The sequence below is a fragment of the Uranotaenia lowii genome, chromosome 2 (genome assembly GCF_029784155.1).
Source record: "Uranotaenia lowii strain MFRU-FL chromosome 2, ASM2978415v1, whole genome shotgun sequence".
NCBI classification, from domain to species: domain Eukaryota; kingdom Metazoa; phylum Arthropoda; class Insecta; order Diptera; family Culicidae; genus Uranotaenia; species Uranotaenia lowii.
The window spans coordinates 321744856-321767157 of NC_073692.1; the positions used below are offsets into that span (position 1 = coordinate 321744856).

General features: G+C 36.8%; 1 protein-coding gene across 1 annotated transcript; it reads left to right on the forward strand.

Annotated features, from left to right (window-relative positions):
- Positions 1-3332: 3332 nt before the first annotated feature.
- Positions 3333-19703, forward strand: LOC129747468 (vesicular inhibitory amino acid transporter). Its single transcript, XM_055741711.1, has 5 exons — positions 3333-3486; positions 7053-7510; positions 8132-8300; positions 8363-8486; positions 17259-19703. Exons 2-5 carry the CDS (start codon positions 7282-7284, stop codon positions 18441-18443), a joined length of 1707 nt encoding a protein of 568 aa, XP_055597686.1. The 5' UTR covers positions 3333-3486; positions 7053-7281; the 3' UTR covers positions 18444-19703.
- Positions 19704-22302: the final 2599 nt, after the last annotated feature.

A 22302-nucleotide genomic window follows, 5' to 3' on the forward strand; every position in this document is an offset into this window, starting at 1 on the left:
TCCACTCGTTACCCGAGTTTACACGAGCTGTAAGTGACTCGGACGGCAAGTGTGAGAGCATTTGCATCCGAGTGGGAGAAAGAGAATTCTAAACAAAGAGTGCCCTGTGTTTCAGTCATACACCTCAGAGTAAAGAAGGAAAAAATTATTTAGACTCCCACCACCACACAACGTAGAAAAAATATAAACAATTTCTACTCCGCTACCATGCCTACTGCTGTTAGCAGTTTTGAATTTTTTTTTTTGCAAAAGGTAGCGTTCGAAGAAGAGGTGACAGGTGGTTTCATCAAAAAGGACACCGCGAAGAACAAAAACCAGGATTTTTCAGGACCCCAGTAGATTGGTGGAAATGAAATGCAGCTCTTCTGAGATTGCATAAATTAAGGCGAAATAGCGGTGCAGTATACGCCTTCATTTATGCAGCAGAAGAGATATGAAGTTAGGTGGCTTTTTGTTTATACCGAAAAACCCCGTTCTAATATCATCTGAACCGAAGATTACCATTGGTTTAAGAGGTTAAACTGTTTTTATTGCAAAATCAATTGCAATAAAGATAAGGACGGCTTCTAGAAAATCAGGACACCGCTGGGAACTTTGATTCGTAAAGTAGCATCTTTTCTCGTGAACGTACCAAGAATAAACTGAGTTAGATCTCGAATTCTCATCAGCACATTGCGCAACAGATTTTTCCGGAGAAGGGAATTCTCTTCATCAGCGGATATGAATACTCTCGCTCACTCTTATGTGTTGACAATCTCACTCCCAATTTCAGTGCGATTTATCTCTCCCCGCACCGATTGGGGGAGCAGACGAAAAAAATTGCACTCTCTTTCACTGGACAAGCCGATCTGAGGAGTTTTGCCACCCATGGCTGGAAACGTTCAGCAATCCAAATTTTTGCTGGAAACCAGCAATCGGTTTTCGAATTGCTGGATTTTTCAGCATGAATGAAGATGACCCACCAATTATGTCGCCGCTTTTCACCTTCACCAAAAAAAAAAATTATAAAGGAACCATCCTTCGACGAATACTACGACACTCGTAGTACGATCCTGCCAGTAATTTCTTCATGTGATCAGTCAGACATCGTCCTGTAGATGGGCAACATCGAGCCCGAAACCGGTCGACAAAAAAAGGTAATTTTGAATCCTTTTTTCCGTTTGAAAGAACGTTAAGTGTCGTGTCCTGTAATACGTCGTGTGTTAATTGTGTAGTTAAGTTCTTACGTTGGCACAAATCCGCTTAAAATGAGTTAATTTTTATGATTTTAGTTAGTAGAATTTTTGTAGTATTTTTTACCCCTAAATCTATGCAGCATCCTTATGTTCAGAAAAAAAGTAAAAAATTGTTTTAGGAAATCCAAAAATTACTGCAATTGTTGTTTTTATGCGTAATGACCTTAATGGCATCTAAAATTTATGAAAAACTAGATATTTTTCATTACATTTTTGAATAAAAACAAATTTTGTTGCATGTTGCCCCTTTTTCTAAATATAGTGAAAATCTCGTATTTTTAGTAAATTAAAAATAACGGAAGAAACCAATATTTTTTCTGAGTACGTCATTTTGATGTCCCATCAACCTTAAAACTTTTGATGCTAAGGGTTTGATTATCTGCAAGCTCGGCCATATTGAACCATAAATGTTTGAAAAATAACCATAATCCAAGTTCTGTGGATTGAGTCGATTTATGACGTTTCAGTGAAAACTCATGCAATGAAATTTCGCAGAAAACTTAGATTATGGTTATTTTTCATCCGTTTTCGTAAAGGTAGAAAATGCTTGAAAAATAACCCTTTTCAAGGAAGAGGAACGCGAATATTTATTTCGAGGATAAGAAGGAACATTTCCGCAATAAATTTGATTTTTTTAAAATTATTATTCAAAGTTTCATGAAATTTATTTATTTGTATCACATTTTATCAACATTACAAATGTTTAAGCAATAAAATTATCGATTTATTTCGATGATTACCTTTGGGCTCACTGGAACAGCTGGGGACGATAATGAGTGCGCGGATCAAAAAGCCTTCCCAATCCAGTTGAATACGGACTGGAAGCTCGACCTAGCATCCGGCTCGCGTTAAGATCCCGGTGGTACATCCTGCTTCCCGGACAAACTTGATATTCACTTTAAACTCTGCACCAGCTAGGCGCAATTGGTTCGTAATTTGGATTAGGAACTTGTTTTTATGGGAGGACCTTTTTAAAGATAGAATAAAACTTTAATAAGTTCTCTAAAATAAACATAACATAAAAACAGAATTCACCTCTTACGCCTTGGACGCGTTTCCTTCGAAATAAGGACATCCGGGTTTATCTTGCCCGGGAGATACTTCCGTAGTCGCATTGTTGAATTTGACAAAAAAAATGTACGCTCATTTTCACGAGAAGTGTATAAACCAGGCTTAAAGTTCTAAAAAGTTTGTTGATAATTTTTTCTGATAATCGTGGGGTTGATAATTCGAAACGAAAAACCTTGAGATGTTTGAAAATGGCTTCTTGGCAACTGTAACTCTGATATATTCTTGCTCTGATCTAACTGGTAACTCCAATGGTGAACTATCAACTGTCAAACTCTTTTAACTGCGACAAATTAGGTCTAAAAACAAGCGTTTTGCATCAAACCTAATAATTGTTAAACAAACTTTAAACATCTGCGCACCCGCACATCTGCATGTTTGGGATTTAATTATGGGTCTTCTTAACCGACATTTTCGACCAATACTAACCCAGATGGAAAACAGTTTTTGAAAGTGAATAATAAAAAACTAACGCTAACAGTTGAATCGCGGCTACCCCTTCTACTAACATGGAATAATCAATAGGATACACTCGGCAATGAGAAACTTCCCATGTGGGATGCCTTAATAAATAAACCTATGATTAAAACATTTTTTTTTGCTTATTTTCACCAAAGTTTGTATCAATAGCGCGAAACAGGTGAAATTTTACAAAGCAACAAACACGTGATTTTCAATGTGGGACAGTTTCGAATTTGTTGATTCGTAGCTTTGTTCAGTTTTTATTTGAAAATTTGCGTGGGTACTCCTGTATAGAAGTAAAAACAGAGTTAATTTAATGCTTAGATTTTCTAGAATTCAGGAATCAGGATTCAACCATCAGAATAAAAATTAAGTCCAAAATATACTCCTGTTCAAAATAAGGAATCTGTGCATCAAACGACTCATTCAAATTTTATCCTTATCCCATTTTTTTCAGGCCAGCATCCAGCATCTCGATGACAGAGCCTGCTCCACCAGTCTTGGATCATCAAATCCGATGGGCGTTACCAACCAGCCATCATCGGCTACCAAACTGGTGACGGGACATCACGAGAGCAGCTCATTTTCCTCCAAAATGGCACTCTAATCGGTAGCTGGTCCGCCGTGCTCGAAATCGCGATCCGAAAAAGGACTCCTCTGCGGTTCGATTCCACCAGTGAAAAAGTGAACTCCAACAGCCGACTCCATCTACGGGCAGAATGTGAGTATTTTCGTTTGGGAAATCGTAAAGTAAAGTGCGGAAAATGGCATTTTTCCGTTCCGTAATTGGGCTCCGCCACGGGATGATGAAAAGTCAAAGTGGAAAAAAATCACCCTCCTTTCCACCCCTACACTTCGGGCTAGTAGTGAGAAAACCCTCTCTCTCTGTCGAAACGAATCAGCTCTTATTGAATGAATGCTTGCGGGGGAGGTGGAAAATGTGTGTCTTCTTCTTCTCGCTACTCCAAAAGGCGGAAGCTGTGCGTATTTGCTGAAGGTGTGTTGGTCGAAGTGTAGAAAAGTGGATGGTAACTGATGTGATTTTTCCTCCCGCTTAACGTGGTCATTTCGTGGAAAAGAAGGAATGTTTTGGGATTTACAATGTTGTGGTGAAAAATCGATTGAAAAAGACAACGGGTGCTGTTGCAGCACCATGAGCGTCCTTGTGCCTTTTTTGCACGTGTTGTTTGAGGTGCTTTCGGTTGGAGTTATGAGAATAATGTTACAAAGCTTTTTCCGTTTCCGCTATATTTTTGTTTGCTGTTGGTTACTGAGGTTTGAGACCTACAAACTTTTGTTAAAGACCAAAGACAAAACAGCGAAGTGAATTATCGAATCAATGAAAAATAAAGTTACAAGACGAAAATTTTCATAAAAAAAGCATTGTTTCAGTGTTGGTGAAGGCTTCCAAAAAACCTTTCATGATAATTTTCATAAATACTTGCTCGAAAATTTTCGTTTTGGACGCATTGATAAAAACAAATAAAATAATTTGTTTTTTAATGGCTTGGCAAATAAATTTAATGAAGGAAAAATCCGGGCTTTTTTTGTCATTTCTCACGCACATTAACTGGCGTGTACGGGCAAAAACGGGAGAATTAACCTCCAAAAATTTCAGTGCCAATATCGGGCAGCCGGCCGAAGATCACGATCGTTTTTGAGGTTAATGTTACCAAAATTAAAAAGTATTCTTGAGGTGCCCGGAATTAAGGCACGAATACTATAAGAGGCAAATAGGACTAATTTTTTTTTGTTGAAGCTAACTCGCTTTAATGTACTCTCTTATCTCAAACTTTCCCTCAATAAGCTTGATGAATAATTAGAAGAGCTGCCTTCTCAAAACGCTTTAAATTCCAAGTTGTCCTTTTGTTTGACTCGCTTGAATTATGAACAATTCATTCAAACTATCCTCTCGCAACGCTTCATAGATAGTTCTTATCTCAAGCTATTTTTTCAATCCATTTTGATAATAACTTATGCTATCCTCTCAACTCGCCTTTAAATTTAAAGTTGTTCTCTTAATTTGCTTGCAATTCTTATCAGTAACTCAGGCTGTCCTCTCAATTCACCTTTTGATTACAAGCTGTCCTCTCAACTCGCTTGATTTTTTCATCAATTACTCAGGGTGTCCTCTCAATTCACTTCTCGATTTCAAGTCGTCCTCTCAATTCGCTTATTTTTTTAGCAATTACTCAGCATGTCCTCTCAATTCGCTTCTCCATTTCAGGCCGTCCTCTCAACTCGCTTGTTTTTTCATCAATTACTCAGACTGTCCTCTCAACTCGCCTTTCGATTTCAAGCTGTCCTCTCAACTCGCCTTTCGATTTCAAGCTGTCCTCTCAACTCGCTTGTTTTCTCATTAATCACTCAGGCTGTCCTCTCAACTCACGTTTCGATATCAAGCTGCCTCTCGACTCGTTTGATTATTCATCACTTACTCAGGATGTCCTCTCAACTCGCCTTTCGATTTCAAACTGTCCTCTCTACTCGCTTGTTTTTTTCATCAATTAGTCTGGCTGTCTTCTCAACTCGTCTTTCGATTTCAAGCTGTCCTCTCTACTCGCCTGTTTTTTTTCAGGCTGTCAGGCTGTCTTCTCATCTCGTCTTTCGATTTCAAGCTGTCCTCTCAACTCGCTTTTTCATCAATTAGTCAGGCTGTCCTCTCAGCTCGCCTTTCGATTTCAAGCTGTCCTCTCAACTCGCTTGATTTTTCATCAATTACTCAGGCTGTCCTCTCAACTCAGGTTTCGCTTTCAAGCCGCCCTCTCGAGTCGTTTGATTTCTCATCAATAACTCAGGCTGTACTCTCAACTCACCTTTAAATTTTATGCAGTCCTCCCACCGTCTGTATTCCTTTTTCGGTTCAATTTTTCTTTATAATTTCTGGTTTAATTAGCTTACGAGAAATTACCTGTCACGGTTGCCAAATGTGCAGATCTATCCGGTGCTCCAAAGCTTGGAAGCAACATCGGTGAACCGCCGTAATTAATTGGTGAAGATCGTTCAGGTACATCTTCCGTACTGCGAATATTTGGCCCTGAAAGCGTATGATCCCATATAAACTCTATCTGATAATACTCGAAAAAGTTGCCAGCCCCCGGAAGAAACGCTTTTATTTTGTGTGTTGTGTGATTGTTATCCACCATCGGTGCACGGATTCGCTGCATTTTCTGCCTAAGTATGTGCTTGCATGCATTATTTATTTAGATTAATTCGTTCGACAAATCTCCAATGCAGCGTTACACCATATTTTTTGTTTGTTTCGATTATAGTCGTTTTACCATCTTTATGGCATTCGCGACTTTATCAACGTTACAGTTGGCGGATCGTTATTGAAAAACTTATCCGGTACAACTGTGTTCGATGTTTGCTCTTGGGCTCGAACTCGTGGACATCGGCTCAGTAGGTTACACCATATGTTGGTATACAATCAACCATATTTCACTAGGATTTTACATTTAGTTCGGGTCCTTGACAGTCAAATGTCAGGTTCGTTTGGAGCCCAACAAATCGTGGGCCCTAAATATTGATGGTTGTCAAATTCAATGACAAAAGATAGGAATGCCATCCACCTTGTTTCTTCCAATTTTATTGAAAAAGCTTGCATAGGGCAGAGATGTTAAAATCGCGAGTCTACATACTCGCACTTTGCCCTTCTTTGCAGAAAGATTTTATTCCGTTAAACTCAAACTGCAATGATGCTATCGATAGTTCAACTCGGAAAGCATCAGGAAGTAAGCTTCGGGTAAACTCGGCAGGAGTAAACAGCAATCGGGGGGAACATCAGCGAAGCGAACGTACAGTTCTGCGAATTCAAAATTCAAATCGTTTTCGTTCGGCAGCCGAACACATCAATCGGACAACGCATGGGGGCGTGGCTAAAAGTGATAGATACAAGGGAACGGGAAACGAGCGAGAGAAGGGTGTGAGGAGGAATGTTAACTCGGCCCGTCGGGCAACGATCGCTCGTGTGCATTCGTGTACGGTAAGCTTCGTTCTGTTGTTTTGTTGGTGTGATTTTATTCCTGCGAGGCATGGAAAACATCAATGCAGAACTGTACTCTTCGTTTTGTGTGCAATCACGTAATGATTGGAACGAAGATAAAATCAATCTGCACACAACAAGTTAAACTCGGAAGAAATCAGCCGAATGATTTTTTCCGAAGCGAGTTTACGCACCTCTGGCATAGGGAAGTCTTTCTCTGATCCATCTGTATTTGTTTGCTAGTTTATGGCCCAGATCCTCTCGACAATTATTATTAATTTTACTCTCTTCTTCCATTTCAGAGGCTATACAACATGCGAGCGGTTGAGATCACATGTAGCGTCTAACTAAAGAAATCAGTAAAATCACTGAAAGTCTTCCATAAAGATAAATTCTTAAATTAAGATATAAATTGTTCGATAAGAGATCCTAATATTTAGCTTATACTAATATAAAGATACAAATATATAAAATTTAAAAAACAATCTCGATCTTGAGATCGTACGGAACCGAACAAAAACCGAACGGAACATGTCTTTCCTCAACAATCTGCGCTCGTTGCCACTGCCCCCGGTGAAGAATGTCTTGAACGTGGCCATGCAAACCGCCCGGCAGACGATTCCGAACAAGAATAAACACGACGAGTACGAACAACCGGGTGGGGAAAATGCCGGAATGGGCGGTGGTCCTAGCGGGGGTCAACGACCTCCTCCGGTCGTCCCCCCGCGGCCACAGAATGTCCACTTCGCGGAAACTGATGGTGAGTTGATTTTCTTTTAATATTCAAAATTTTTAATGAAATTTTTTTCTTAATGTAATTTATCGACTTTATCGGTGAAAAGTGATGTCCTTTTTAGTAGGGGCACCTAAAGATTATGAAATTTTATATATGGATAGAAAATTCGATGAAATGAAAGATGATGAAAATGAGCGGGTAGAATGTAACGAACGCGATGATAACAACAAACTGAGAAGACTATACATCGATAGATGCGTTTCTGAGTTAAAGGGAGCTTATCTGGGCGATCATATATCATCTTTTTGATCGTTCGCACTGCAAGTTTTCCCACTTGTGGGGCGAACCACGCTTGGCCTACTAATGTGTGATGGTTGATGCAACTCTATCTGTAACTACCACTTCATAGTAGTTGGCTCGTGCGGAACAAAAATTTGATATGTGATGATAATGCTTCTAAATAAATTCTACTCGCTCATTTTCACCATCTTTCGCTTCATCTAACCTTCTATCCATCTATAAAATTTCATAATCTTTAGATGTCCCTACTAAAAAGGACATCACTTTTCACCAAGGTCGATAAATTAAAGTAACCAATATAAATTACGGTGATTGATCTCTTCATATTTTTCTTGATTTTCAAAGGAGACACTGGTGGAACAACCGAACTGAATCCTTTGAACCCGTTCACCAATCCAAAGGCGTACTACCAGGAGGGGGGCGAACAGCCTGCCCCCGGTCAGTACCAGGAGACGGGCTTCAACCAACCGAGTGATTTTGAGAATGGATATCAAGCGGGAGGCTACCCACCAAGGTGAGTAGGAAGCTGTTTTTGTAAAAATTATGCAAGTGAAGAAGTTTTTTTTTTAATTCTAGGCAAGGAAGTGTGCAATCGTTTGGATCGGACAGCACTTTCGCCGGTGGTTGTGAAGGAGAGGCGCCAGGAGGAATGAAGATCAACGAGTATCAAGCAGCATGGAACGTTACCAATGCTATTCAGGTATCACTCAGATTCAGTCTTGTTTTGACTCTTTTAGCGTGCTTTAATTTCAAAGTAGATTTTTTTTCATATTAACTATTATGAAAAATCTTTTTGATTAGATATTTTTGGAAAAACATTTTTGGAACCAAGAGTTTTAAAAGTGGTTCTGGAAAGAACGATAACTTTTAACGTTTTGCTACTACTCATTTATTAAAAACAAATATCACTTCTATTAAATAATTAACAATCAACTCTGAGTGAACATCTATTCGAAAGGATCAACGTTTTTTTTTTTTATATTTCTCACCATATAAAGTGAAAAATGTGAAAAACTTTCAAAACGTTATTTCTTGTTTTAGTCAAACGTCGAAATGTTTTCTATTTTTCGCATCTTTTAACTGTTTTGAGCATTTTTTTTTTCTTTCTCAATTTAGCAGATTTTTTAAGTAAATTTTCTTTTGTTCTGCTTTTTTAAGCCGTTGCACACAGGGGAAAACGATGTAAAAAGGTGATCAAAATTGTTTACGCCAAAACGGAACGTTTTAGACCCATAGTGACTTCGGGACATTTTATCTACATTTTAAGCACTTTAAAATGAGCTTTTGATAAAAATGATTAAATCACCCAGCAGTGAGATAGAAAAATTATTTTTTGTATTTTTCATTTTAGAGCACTTATGTCTGGCAATTTTTTAGATTGTAAAAAATGTAGCAATTTTGTTGAAAACGTAAACATCGTAGAAGCTAACTCAAAAAAGTTAGAAGGGTTCAAAATAAAAAAATATTGTTTAATCAAAATTTTCAGTGTTTTAACGATATCTTTTCAGGCCGAGCTTATTCAAGCAAGACATGTTTGAAAGAGTTTTGAGTCACTTAAAATCAAACAGTTTTGTGGAACACACTTAAAAAAATATTCAGACTGAAACGAGTAAGATTGGAAAAACTAAGAAAAAATAGCTGTTTTCGAACACCTGTATCTTTCTAGTTCGGTTGAGTTCGGTTCATTTTTTGGTTGCATTAGAATCAGGCAGATTTCAACATTGTAAAAACATGGAGTTAACAATGTTAAGTTGTTTATTTTGTAGCTTTATCAATGATTAAAGTTAGCTATTTTCAAGGAATCCTGAGGAAATTTTTATTGCATTTAAAATTTGCTATCCGAAAAACAAACTTGTCAAGTATATTGTATTCTAAGCGAAATGGTAGATGGTAAGGTTCGTAATTGGAGGCTTAAAAACGTCATACGAGAGCGAAAGAATGATTTGGCTAAAGTTTCACCAAAATAAAAACGGTTGCAAATTGTCAGTTTAAATAAACTTGGAATTTGTCCTCTAGATTCCTTGAAAATAGCTAACTTTAATCAATTAGAAAGCTTCAAAATAAACAACTTAACGTTATAAACTCCATGTTTTTATAACGTTGAAACCTGCCTGATTCAAATGCAACCAAAAAATGAACCGAACTCAACCGAACTAGAAAGATACAGATGTTCGAAAACAGCTATTTTTTCTTAGTTTTTCCAATCTTACTCGTTTCAGTCTGAATATTTTTATTAAGTGTGTTCCACAAAACTGTTTAAATTTAAGTGACTCAAAACTCTTTCAAACATATCTTGCTTGAATAAGCTCGGCCTGAAAAGATATCGTTAAAACACTGAAAACTTTGATTAAACAATATTTTTTTATTTTGAACCCTTCTAACTTTTTTGAGTTAGCTTCTACGATGTTTACGTTTTCAACAAAATTGCTACATTTTTTACAATCTAAAAAATTGCCAGACATAAGTGCTCTAAAATGAAAAATACAAAAAATAATTTTTCTATCTCACTGCTAGGTGATTTAATCATTTTTATCAAAAGCTCATTTTAAAGTGCTTAAAATGTAGATAAAATGTCCCGAAGACACTATAGGTCTAAAACGTTCCGTTTTGGCGTAAACAATTTTGATCACCTTTTTACATCGTTTTCCCCTGTGTGCGTTGAGAGGTTTCTGTTTTTAGGTTTATGTCCAATTTCGAAATTGTTTATTTCTCTGTATTTCAATTTTTAACGTTTAAGCTTAGCATTTTCAAATCGAAATGTATGTGTAAAATGTACGTGAAATGGAGTTTTATCCATAATTTCAACCGTATTTGGCCTGCCTTCGACCAGACCGAACTGAACGCCATGGGAAAATTTTTAAACTGCAGATTTTGAAACTCATGTTATTCTCATGCGAAACCGAAAAATCTTAAATAATTCACTGGAATGCATTCCTTGGTTTATAAACTAATGATTCTGGTTTTAAAGTTTTACTGATTCCGTCTATAGTTGAAAATATCTGTACATTTAACTCGAGTGACTGGGAAAAATGCTGATGGCATTCAGTTTGGTCTGGTCGAATCCCGACCATTTTAGCTCTATACTAGGGTGTTTTTGCGGTTTTTTGGAAAATATTAATCGAATTAAAAAAAGTTATTTTTCGATTTCTGATCTTACTTTTTTGGAATTTTAATACATTTTCTTGTTTCTTTTTGTATTCGCAGCACGTATCTGGGCTGTTTTGTATAAAAACCTGGCAAAATCTGGGTATTTCAAAATTGTCGACCAAATCCAGGCAAAACCGGGCAATTTTGGTCAAAACCTAGGAATTGCTCATCAAAAATCTAGAAAAAATAATTAAAAAATCTATCATGTTAATTTTTTGAAACTTGGTGCACAAATTTTTTACGCATAAATAAAAAAAAATTACAACACAAATTTGATTTGAGAATAATAATGAAAACAAACCCGGGAAAAATCCGGGCTTTTCCAATGGAATCTGGGCAAACGAGTCGGACCAGACTTTTCCCAAATTTTCTATTTAACATCCGGGCCAATCCGGTTAAAACCGGGCAATTTGGCAACCTTATCATAGAAATTTAGGTCTGAGTATTAAATATCAAATTAAACCCATTTTGGAGGTTCTGGTTCTATATTCCTATAACCAAAATTGTATTTCTACATATTTTCGTATTTCTGATTTTGTATCAAGTTTAGGATGCTTGATTTTCCGTTCGAATAATCATAAGAAATTAGGAATGGAAAGCTACCTTGAAATCCTTGTTCGAATTCGGTTTGCATTTCATATCAAATTTGAATCATTGGGATTATTCTGCGGCTCGAGTGACGTGCCTTACGAAATTTCATATCGTTTTGCAGGCTTAAATAGCTTCTCTAGCCTCGAAATTTTCGTTCGGATGAGCTGTTTTTGGTCTTCAGAGCTCATATCTATTCACAAATTTCTTTTCTGAAGCATTTTCTGGAGTCAGGAAGAAGACGTGAAATTTCGTGAGTCGCAGAATAAGCCCTCATGTTTTTCGAGAATCAAAGCATTTTCAATATCAATATAATCCAATTCGAAGTTCTTACACTTTATTCTAACACAAAATTTAAAAATTTAAAGCTTTTAAGTGGCGATCCAAAATTGAAAACCAGATTCTTATTCACCATTCGAAATTCACATTTTAAATTGGATTCACAAAACATATTAAAAATAAATAATTGAAATAATGAATTAAGATTAAACCAGCACTACAGAATTTATATGAAAGATTCATGAAAATAAAATCTGCAATTAAGATTCGGCAATCGTATTTTTTGTACATTTCGGACATCGTATAGAAATTCGGAAACAGATTTAAAGTTCAATTTTTGAATTCAGGTTTAGAATTCAGATTAAAATTTCAGAAAAAGATTTAGCTTGTGAATGAGTTTTCCAATCAACATAAAATTGTTGAGAAATTCAAAAGAACATAAACTTAAAAATTTGCTTGTCGATTCAATTTCACACACAATTCAGCTGAAAATCACAAATATAAAGTAGAATTTGAGTTCATTTTCTAAGTTTTGATTCATGCAAAATATCCCAAATTATATTTAAAAAAAAATCATCTACAAGATTCTTTATGAAAAATATTTCCTGTGTAAGAAACATGTACCTGATCTTCACCTAAAAAATTTTTTTTCCGGTGTATTGTTAAACATTATATTGCAGCTTATTTTAAAGCCAAATTTCAAACTAAAACCATAAATTTAGTTCTAGTTTGGATCAAGCAAATAAGACTCGAATTTTTTTTATCTCGTACTGTTTTTTTTTTTGGAATTTTTTATTTATTTTCATCAAAGGATAGAATCTTGGAATTCGCAAAAGAGTTTAGAAGATTGGGCTTGTTTGATTTGAGTATAGAATAAGTTTTTTTTTATAGAAAATTGAAGGATACCCTTAATAGAACTTATCTTATGCTTAAACCAAAAAACTTTGATCTACCAGACTTTTGAACAAATTAAAAAAAAGTTAACCGTCGATGAAAGCAAATTTCATATATTGTTTCTAGAGATTTTATTAAAAAAAATTTAGCTTACCCTTTAGGCTAAGGACCACTTTTCTAAAGTTACCTTTTTGAAGTTTTATTAATGACACTTTACCATCCTTGTGGCATTCGTGTCTTCTCTTAAGTTGCAATTTCATACGAAAACTATTAATGAGTACTTAAAAATGAATAATCATGTAGTTACAAACATAATTTGTTTTATTTTTTTTTTATTCGTGTGTTGTTAGACAAAAAATTAGTCACCAAACCAACCCCCCCCCCCCCTCCCCCATGAGTCGGTTCTTCCTACGGCCCTGACTCCAGGAAAAAGTTGATTTGGACTTGAAAATTTTGAACAAAAATTGACCTATCTTGTGTAATTTTTCCCGAGGAATCAAATGATGTGTTAATTTATTAAATACTAAAGTACTAAAAATCCCATTTTTCAGCCCCTGTAGTTATGCAATTAAAAAAAAACTGTTGGAAAATTACTCCAACGATAAATTTTATCCTAGAACAAAGTTAGTATCAAACTGAAAACTGAATTTTTGTGGCGTTTAGATAGCTAAGAAGGTAGCTAACTCTCGCACATTTTTATCTTTTTGAATCTATCTACAGAACTAAAGGCAAACCAAATCCACTAAGGTTTTGGAAGTCAAAATGCATCGCGAAGTTCATGATGTTAGACTTTCTCAACCTATCATTGGGTCGCCCGAAGGAGATTTGCGTTCTGAGATGAGCCAACCGGTCAGTATTGAACACTGCAGAACAAATTTCGTCGAGATTTCAGTGTGCTGTCAGAATTTTCATAACATTTAGAACACACTATAGAGCAGGAATTTTAAGTTTTTACTCTATTCTTATCGAACAAACAATGCTTGACTAGTCTATAACAATAAGAAAAGACAAAATTATCTGAATAATTCGCATAATTGCGCATCAGTCGCTGTTGAAATATAGCAAAATTTAGAAAAAAAACTTATTTAGTTTAAGGGTGGTCCAAAATAGGTCCAAAGGGTGGTCCAAAATACTGACCGGAGTAATGATTGAAGAAACGTGTTTTCAGGCTTAAATTTTGTTACATTGCAATAGACGACGATATTTTTCGATAGAAAAAGCCTTGATCTTCGTAATGAACGGATAAAGCAGTCGAAAATTGTAACTAAGGCTGTCCATTAATGATGTCACGCAAAATTTGGAAACTACCCCTTTGAAGCGGACTCGAGCTTTTCGAAATAAGGGGTAATAAAGCTTAGTTCTTTTAGAAATGGGACACTTTCATTTGCTAATAGCTCGTTTACTGGTTATCGGATAATCAAAATTTTGTCAGCATTTTGTTGCCTGTGAAAAGTACTATTCGACCTATTTTTTTTCAAAATTTAAGATTCACGCATTTTTGAATTATGTACGATGCAAGAAAAAAAGAAAAAAATAATTTTGCACAGTTTCCTTTAAAATTCGTCATTATCAAATTGTTAGCTGACAAAACCTTTGATTTTTCAAAGAATTACTGAGTTTGTGTGGTGGATAAGTATGCAAACACTGTCAATAATGTCCACAAAGTTCAAATCAAGCATTGGAGTGAAGCACATGATCGGCAACTACGGTTGAGGGTCATCAGGGAAGTCAAGTCTCTTACCAGTATATTTAATTTTCAATAAGCGAAAAACTAAGGGTAAATCGCTGAAATGTCCAAAACAATTTTCTCCGATAAGCTGAAAGTGTTGCCTAATGATGACTCATTCAAAACCAACCTCAAACAACCATTTTTTGCTAGTTCCAGAGCTCGTAAGCTGTAAAGCCGGCCCCGAGGCTATGGGACTGGTGATTTCTGATGAACGACAAAACTTATGAAATATCCTATTTTAAATAAACTCCAGCGTTTGAATCCTATACCATGTCTGCTCGTTGCAATATCCCGAGTATATTAAAGGATGTATTTGCTGGTTATTTTGTATAAAATTATAATGATTTGCCAAAATTCTGCTCCTGCGAAAAAAAAAACAAAAATTTTCAAAACGAAACTTTGGTTTTCGCTATTTTTAAAAGCCTAAAAAGAGTAATCTTGTATGTACCACCTGCAACCTACGATTTATACTAACCGATTTTATCTTATTATAACATCTTATGATGGTTTCACTTCGTTATTGTCAGATTTTGCCAGAAGAAATTCCATTAAAAACGTTCAAAAATGTGGTCAAAAATAATCAAATTTGTTCATTTCGAAACTACTGTATCCACTAAAATGCATCCAGTCTCTTTTAAAAGAGAAGTATTGAACCGAAAAGTATCAGAAATTGAAGAAGGAAGGTTAAGCCACCTAAAATATAGATTTGACGAAGTATAAGTTGGAAAAACTGATCAATACCATGATTGAAAAAAGTGTGCGCCGGCCAATGGGAGATACCAAGAATAAAATAGAAATTTCTCTAACCAAAAACGATAAATAATTTTTTTTTAATTTTTTCATGAAATATCATAACATTACCTTCATTTTCTTCATATAAAGTATTTCGATCAAACGAATGGTTTTTGAGATACACGCATTCGTAACTGTCCCATTTCTAAAAGAACTACGCTTTATTGACCCGCAAAAATGACCCGTTATTTGACAGATCGTGGAGGTTCTCAATAACGGGTCAATTTTACGCCTTTAAGGGGTAGCCAAAAGTTAGCGTGTGTTGCAGTGAAAGTGTTCTTGTGAACTTTCTTATGCTCGTAAAATTTACCAAAAGTGATTACGTGAGTATTATTATTCATTAAATGAATGGTGCAAGTATAGTTTTATTGAGTTTAGGATAAAATTATTTGTTATTGTTTTGCTGATTTTTTGTAATGATAAGTGATGTCACGCTCAAGCAGACCCCCCCTCCCCCCATGTCCCAAATTGTCACAAAAATCGAAACCCCCCCTCCCCCCCTAACGCGTGACATCATTTATGGACGGCCCCTAATGCTTTTTTATTCCAGAAAATAGCATAGCCACTTCCCAAAGCGGTCCAAAATAGGTCCGTTACCCTATATAAGCTTTTATGATCGCTAAATTATCTTGATATGTAATGTACTCATAGCAACATGATGTACACATTGTTCCTCAATTTTCACCATCATAAAATTTTTGATTTTTTACTATAATCAATTTTAAAACGCATTTTAACTTTAACTTGTTGACTCAGGGCGAACAGAGCACCATTAATCGGGGCACGGTGAGCATTTTCTGCCGTAGAATCTAGCAGCGGATTCAACTAGAAAGTCAACTGGATTATAGAGCAATAGCTTGACTAGTTTACATCTGACGATTTGGCCTATTGGTAAGGTGTCGAAGAGACAATTAAAAGACTCGAGTGCGACTCCTGGTCGAGGAGATTTATTTTTCATTTATCATTCATGATCGATTATTTTGATTGTTGCATTATGCGGCTAGTAGCATCATCCGCCAAACAAAGCACCAGAAACATAATGTGTGTGTGAATTGTTTGTAATGCTAAATGAAACAAAAAAAAAATGGCACGACCAGGAATCGAACTCCAGTCCAGAAATGATAACTTAAGTCGTTTACATGTTTACATGTTACGAATCGCAATTCCAACTGCATAGTGAAAAGATCGTATAAAATGTCGTCTGAAATGATTTTTCTCTCGCGCTGGCTTCAACTGAGAAAACCATTGTCATGTTTTCTCTGCAACCAGCAGTGCATCCAGATGGCTCAGATGAGAATTAAGTAATGTCGACCAATGAGAGAACTGGAAATGCCGGCAACGATTTGAAGGCTATGAGAGCAAAATCTTGCGCTCTCTTGAATTCTTTCGAAATGTATGAATAAGGTGTCGGATAACGCCCAATTGGTGTAATTTTCGTCGTTTTAGAAAGAAATAAAATTATCTATGTATATTGCTTCCACTTTAGTAGGTAAATGCTGTTTTTCCAATTTCATATGATCATTCAATAATGTATATGGCACGTATATCAACATAAGAATATAGCTACAAAAATGTTTGCCGGGCTCTCCGACACCTTACCAATAGGCCAAATCGTCAGATGAAACTAGTCAAGCTGTAGCTCTATAATTCAGTTGACTTCATCGAGTTGAACCCCGATTAGTGATGTTTATACTGTTCCAGAGGGGTTCTCATTATGCCCCCATAGATAGTGACCGATTTTCAGCTTTCGACAAAAAAAAATGCATTCTCAAACGTTTTTATCAGCTTTTTCAAGTTTCAAGCCAGTTAGGAAATAGACTTTCCAATGTCTGAAATCTGAACACGAAACAATGATGTAATTCACATATTATAGCTTTTTTCTATGGTTAAATAAGCGTCCTCCTTGAAGTTGCCGTTATGCCTACCCCATAACGTCCCACTTTCTAACGGATGTGGAAAATGATATTTTGTTGACAAAACTTTTTAAGTCTAGAAGCGCATCTCAGCTAAAATCGAACTAAAACATGTTCTAACTTCTTCCAGGGTATGTTTATCGTGTCGCTTCCGTTTGCGGTGCTGCGTGGCGGATACTGGGCCATCATAGCTATGGTGGGCATCGCCCACATCTGTTGCTATACGGGTAAGATCCTGGTTCAGTGTCTCTACGAGCCGGATCCGCAGACGGGAGAGCCGGTCCGGGTCCGGGATAGCTACGTGGCCATCGCCAAGGTATGTTTCGGTAAGAAGGTTGGCCCCCGGGTGGTAAGTATAGCTCAGCTGATCGAGCTGCTCATGACCTGCATTTTGTACGTTGTGGTATGCGGTGATCTGATGGCCGGGTCCTTTCCGGATGGCGCCCTGGACAGCAGATCGTGGATGATGCTGTGCGGCATATTTTTGCTTCCATTAGGCTTTCTCAAATCCTTGCAACATGTCTCGATGCTCTCGTTCTGGTGTACGATGTCGCATTTGTTGATCAATGCGATCATCGTCGGATATTGTCTGCTGGAAATCGGCGACTGGGGCTGGAGTAAGGTCAAGTGGCGAATGGATTTTGAAAATTTTCCAATCTCGCTTGGTGTTATTGTCTTCTCCTACACGTCGCAGATCTTCCTCCCAACACTCGAAGGAAACATGGAGGATCGCTCAAAATTCAATTGGATGCTGGATTGGTCTCACATTGCCGCTGCTATTTTTAAAGCTCTCTTCGGATACATCTGCTTCCTGACGTTCCAAAATGATACCCAGCAAGTAATCACCAACAATTTGCATTCACCATCCTTCAAAGGGCTGGTGAATTTCTGTCTTGTGATCAAGGCTGTCCTTAGCTATCCACTGCCATACTTTGCCGCGTGCGAAATGCTTGAAAGGAAATTCTTCCGCGGTAAACCGAAAACTATTGGTCCGGTCATTTGGGAATTGGACGGAGAGCTCAAGGTCTGGGGATTGGCGTGGCGCCTGGGTGTCATTCTAGGAACGATCATGATGGCTATTTTTATTCCACATTTTTCGATCTTGATGGGTTTTATTGGAAGCTTCACCGGAACGATGTTGAGCTTCATCTGGCCCTGCTATTTCCACCTGAAGCTGAAGGGTCATCTGCTGGATCAACGGGAGCGAGCCTACAATTACTTCATCATCTTTTTGGGATTCCTGTTTGGTATCGTCGGAATCTACGACTCTGGAAGTGCGCTAATCAAAGCGTTCGAGATCGGTCTTCCATTTTAAGTATCTAAGCTGGCGACATAACAAAACGTATTGTATAGGAGCAGTAACAAAGTTGTTGACTATCTACTCGATTCTTGGTTGAAATGCTTTTAATTCAACAGTTATACAAATCATTAGTGTTATGAAGCAAAAATGAAAACCTACCGCAGACATGTTAATATTGAATCTCTCTAGAACTAAATTGTAGATCGAATAAGGTTAGTTTGAGTTCAGTTTATATCATAGTGTCGTACTGGATTTTATTACAAGCATTTAAACTGTAAGACATATCCAAACAAAAACAAACAAATGTATAAAGCTAACCTAGGCAACATGCGCTTGGATGAATCCTTCAATAAGTCAGCACCAAATATTCATCTAAGCTGATAACGATTGCTCTATGTCTTCCAAAACATACTAAAGACGACCAGAAGGAGAATGCGGATGAGTAGGGACTACTTACTAAATAAATAATCAAACTGTCTTCCAATGGCGATTAGAAAGGGAATAGAATCATTAATAGTTAGTAACTGTTTTGAATCAATTCGATTCGGATTTGAAAATGTGGTGAGAAAATGATGCAATATTTGATTACTGTTACTATAGGTGAGTAAAATATGAAATTAAATGAAAATGCAAACGTAAAATCAATTAATCGTGTATTGACAATAACAAAAAAAAATCAATATTTAACACTAAAGCAAGCATCCAAATATATTTATCACTACCTATTGTAATTACAAATATAAGCGCAAAAACCAAATTCAAGTCGAAAATGTTGAAACTGAACAACCAATTGACAGGCTAGCAAACGTAGCAAAGGAATGACTCGCGTTTCCAGGAAAGGTTTAATTTCAACCTGTTATATGCTCAGAAAATGCCTGTACCTCTCTATCTATCCTGTATCACGTACAGTCTCTAAATGTCTTCCACCGTAGAATTATACACGCGTATATAAAACAAAGAAAATATTATAGAATTCTAAATAATCCAACGTCTTCCAGAAGAAACAAAAAATAAACGATATAAACTTACAATCAGTTGTCAATGAGTTCGATTATCATTTTCAGCGCTGTGATGTTCGTTGTTCAGATTTGTTGGAAAAAATGTGGTTTTGTTTTCGACTTCGTTCCTGGTTTGAGTATTACGTCGAGTGGAAAACGAGTAATCGATCGAAGGAAACTTATCGCTAAGAGTGTTATACAACAGCATACAAGCCATTATATTACTGTATTCGAAGAAAGAAATACCTATAGGTGTCCAAATAAATATAGTTAATTGACTCCAAAGAAATGGGGCTTCTTTTTCCGTATCACATACCTGCAGCTAGAACTGATCGACACCCAACTCAAGTTATTTTTAGTTTAATAAAGTTGGTCAACCTAACATTTCTTTCCGCTTACAGTTTTTGTAGTCGTGTTCTGTGTAGAGGCATTTACTGAAGGAATTGCTTTTTTTTCGTATGCCTATTTCAGGTCAACATGCAGGCGAGTTCACACTTGTAGAATTCCAAAGTTAACGAACTCTGGTGTAACCGTGTTGACGGTAGTTGTAACAATTGTATTAAAATCAGTGTTTTTGTGATTCTTATATTTTTCTCTGATTAAGTCCTTGCTTCAAGTTTAAGGGGTGTTCGGATCAAAAAGTGGTCAACTTAAATTCGCCGTATTTTTTCTAATCATTCATATAAAAAACCTGAACATCACTCATTTTGTAGGTGTGTATGTGTAGAATGATGCTTCTAAATGGCTTTCGACATTAGATCTTTAGTTTTCAAAATGACGTCTAAGCAAGAGGAGCTACGAATCAAAATTTTGTACATGGGTCGTGAAAATCGAAACTTCACGCACGCAGAAATAGCTAAATCGTTCGATGTGGCTTTATCAACCATAAAAAAAGTAGTAAAAGTGTTCGGGGAACGTATTTCGACAACTTAGAAGCCGGGATCTGGGAGAAATCGAAGTGCGGAAGCCGCAGTAACGAACACAAGTGTGGCTAGCACTTTCAAGCGAAACTCCAATCTCTCTGTTCGAGATGTCGCCAATAAGTAGTGACTGCAATGAAAAGCAAAACCTTACGGCAAAAACAAGATCTTGGAAGCTGTTTACGACATTGTTGACAAAGTTTGATTGCGTGGTAATGGACGATGAAACCCACGCCAAGGCAAACTTCAGACAACTTCCGGAACAAGCGTTTTATACACCAACCGGATGGGGAAATGTGGCAGACATTTTCAAGCATATTAAACTATCAAAGTTTGCCAAGAAATATCTCGTTTGGGAAGCTACCTGTACCTGAGCGACATTTTCGTTGCAGCCGGAACCGTCAACCAGGAAATTTGAGTAAAAGAGCCCAAGCAACCAAAAGTCGCGTTTTTACTTAAAGATGGAACTCCGAAGTTCACATTTGGCTGAAAAAATGTTTTACGGGAGCTTCAAGTGACTCTTGTCACGTAAAAGTTACTCAGGAACTTCCATCGCCCTTTGAAAGGTTAAATTATCGATAACGGAACTTCTAAGCGTTTTTGATACAACTTCTTTCAAGAAGGTCGATAACGTTCGCTTAACACTTTCTAACGCTCCGTTAAGATACTCCTTTGGTGTTTTAAAGAATCTGTATGGGAATTCTAAGCGACATGTCAAAAGTGTCTGTCATTTTCTTAAAAGAAAAAAAATTCAATAGTAACAGAAAAAGAAAACCTTCAGTGCGATGAAAATGTCGCTGTGAATAAAAAAATCTTCAAGAGCATTGGAACTCGGATCTGGACCTGGTCAGCGAATGATTCTCCGCGAGGCCTTGCAACTTCCATTCAAACAAAATCAAGCTGTGTTGCAGTAAGAATCGGAGCTGTGCCGGCGGATAGCAAAAATGGTTTGCCGATTACCCACCACTAGATTAGAAAATACGGTATACTGAGCTTAGATCGATCTATGTAAGTATATTTATTCGGCCAGTGCGAAAAAAGGATGTCGTCGGAAAAACTTCGGAATATCAACGTGAAAAGTACCCCAAAAAACGGAACGGTGAGAATACGACAACTTTCTTATGTGTGCCTCCTACCGGGGGTTCGAAAATCATCCTGCATTCTACCACAGCCTTGCCTCGCAGTTGATAGTGAAGACAAATGAGTGCTTAAAGAAGTTTTCAATAAATAATGAAAAATAATATAAAAAATTGTTGCTATTTTTTTTTATTCCTTGAAATTCTCTTATAAAAGAAAACCCCAAGGTTTGGACCACTCTGTTTTAATTAATCTGCTCAAAATAACTTTTGAAATAAAGTTTTAATACTACTTCCAACAGTGACGAAAACAAAAGCAATTTGGTCGAGAGGTTAACGAGTTAGCATTACAACCTAGAAGGCAACGGATCAATTCCCAAAGCGTAAGTAGCTTCTTTGTAAAACATATAATTTAGATAACATTGAAGTCAACGAGATATATCGTGATAGGCCGGCAACCTAGCAGTCTGTCATCTGGTTGTCAGAGCAATCTGTCAACCAGATTTTTTTTTCGGTGCGTAGAAGGTTCTTAGATATTCCCTAAAGGGCTGTATAGCGTTCTCTTCAGCTAATGAAATGAACTTTAAAGTTGCTTTAAGGGGGGGGGGGGGGTAGGGTCTAACGGGTAAAAAAACACCATTTTCACGATTATTTTGTAGAGCTATCGTTCAAACAAATGTGTTCAAATTTTTTGCATTATACAAAGCATTGTTAAAAGAACATTTAGTAATTTTTTCGTAGAAAAATATTGAAAAATGAGTTGGTGACGGAGCACTTTCGAGGATGCCTTTTAGAAAACAGGATTTGCGGTGGACACTGTATCTCAGCACAGAATCATCTGAAGTCAAAAAATCAGAGCAAAATATTTTTAATAGATGTT

What these genes read in the sequence shown, in the direction of transcription:
- LOC129747468 (XM_055741711.1), top strand. Translation starts at nt 7,282, where the DNA reads ATGTCTTTCCTCAACAATCTGCGCTCGTTGCCACTGCCCCCGGTGAAG. An exon ending in GCGGGAGGCTACCCACCAAG is followed by an intron (nt 8,301 to 8,362) that starts GTGAGTAGGAAG and finishes TTTTAATTCTAG; the next exon opens with GCAAGGAAGTGTGCAATCGT. An exon ending in ACGTTACCAATGCTATTCAG is followed by an intron (nt 8,487 to 17,258) that starts GTATCACTCAGA and finishes AACTTCTTCCAG; the next exon opens with GGTATGTTTATCGTGTCGCT.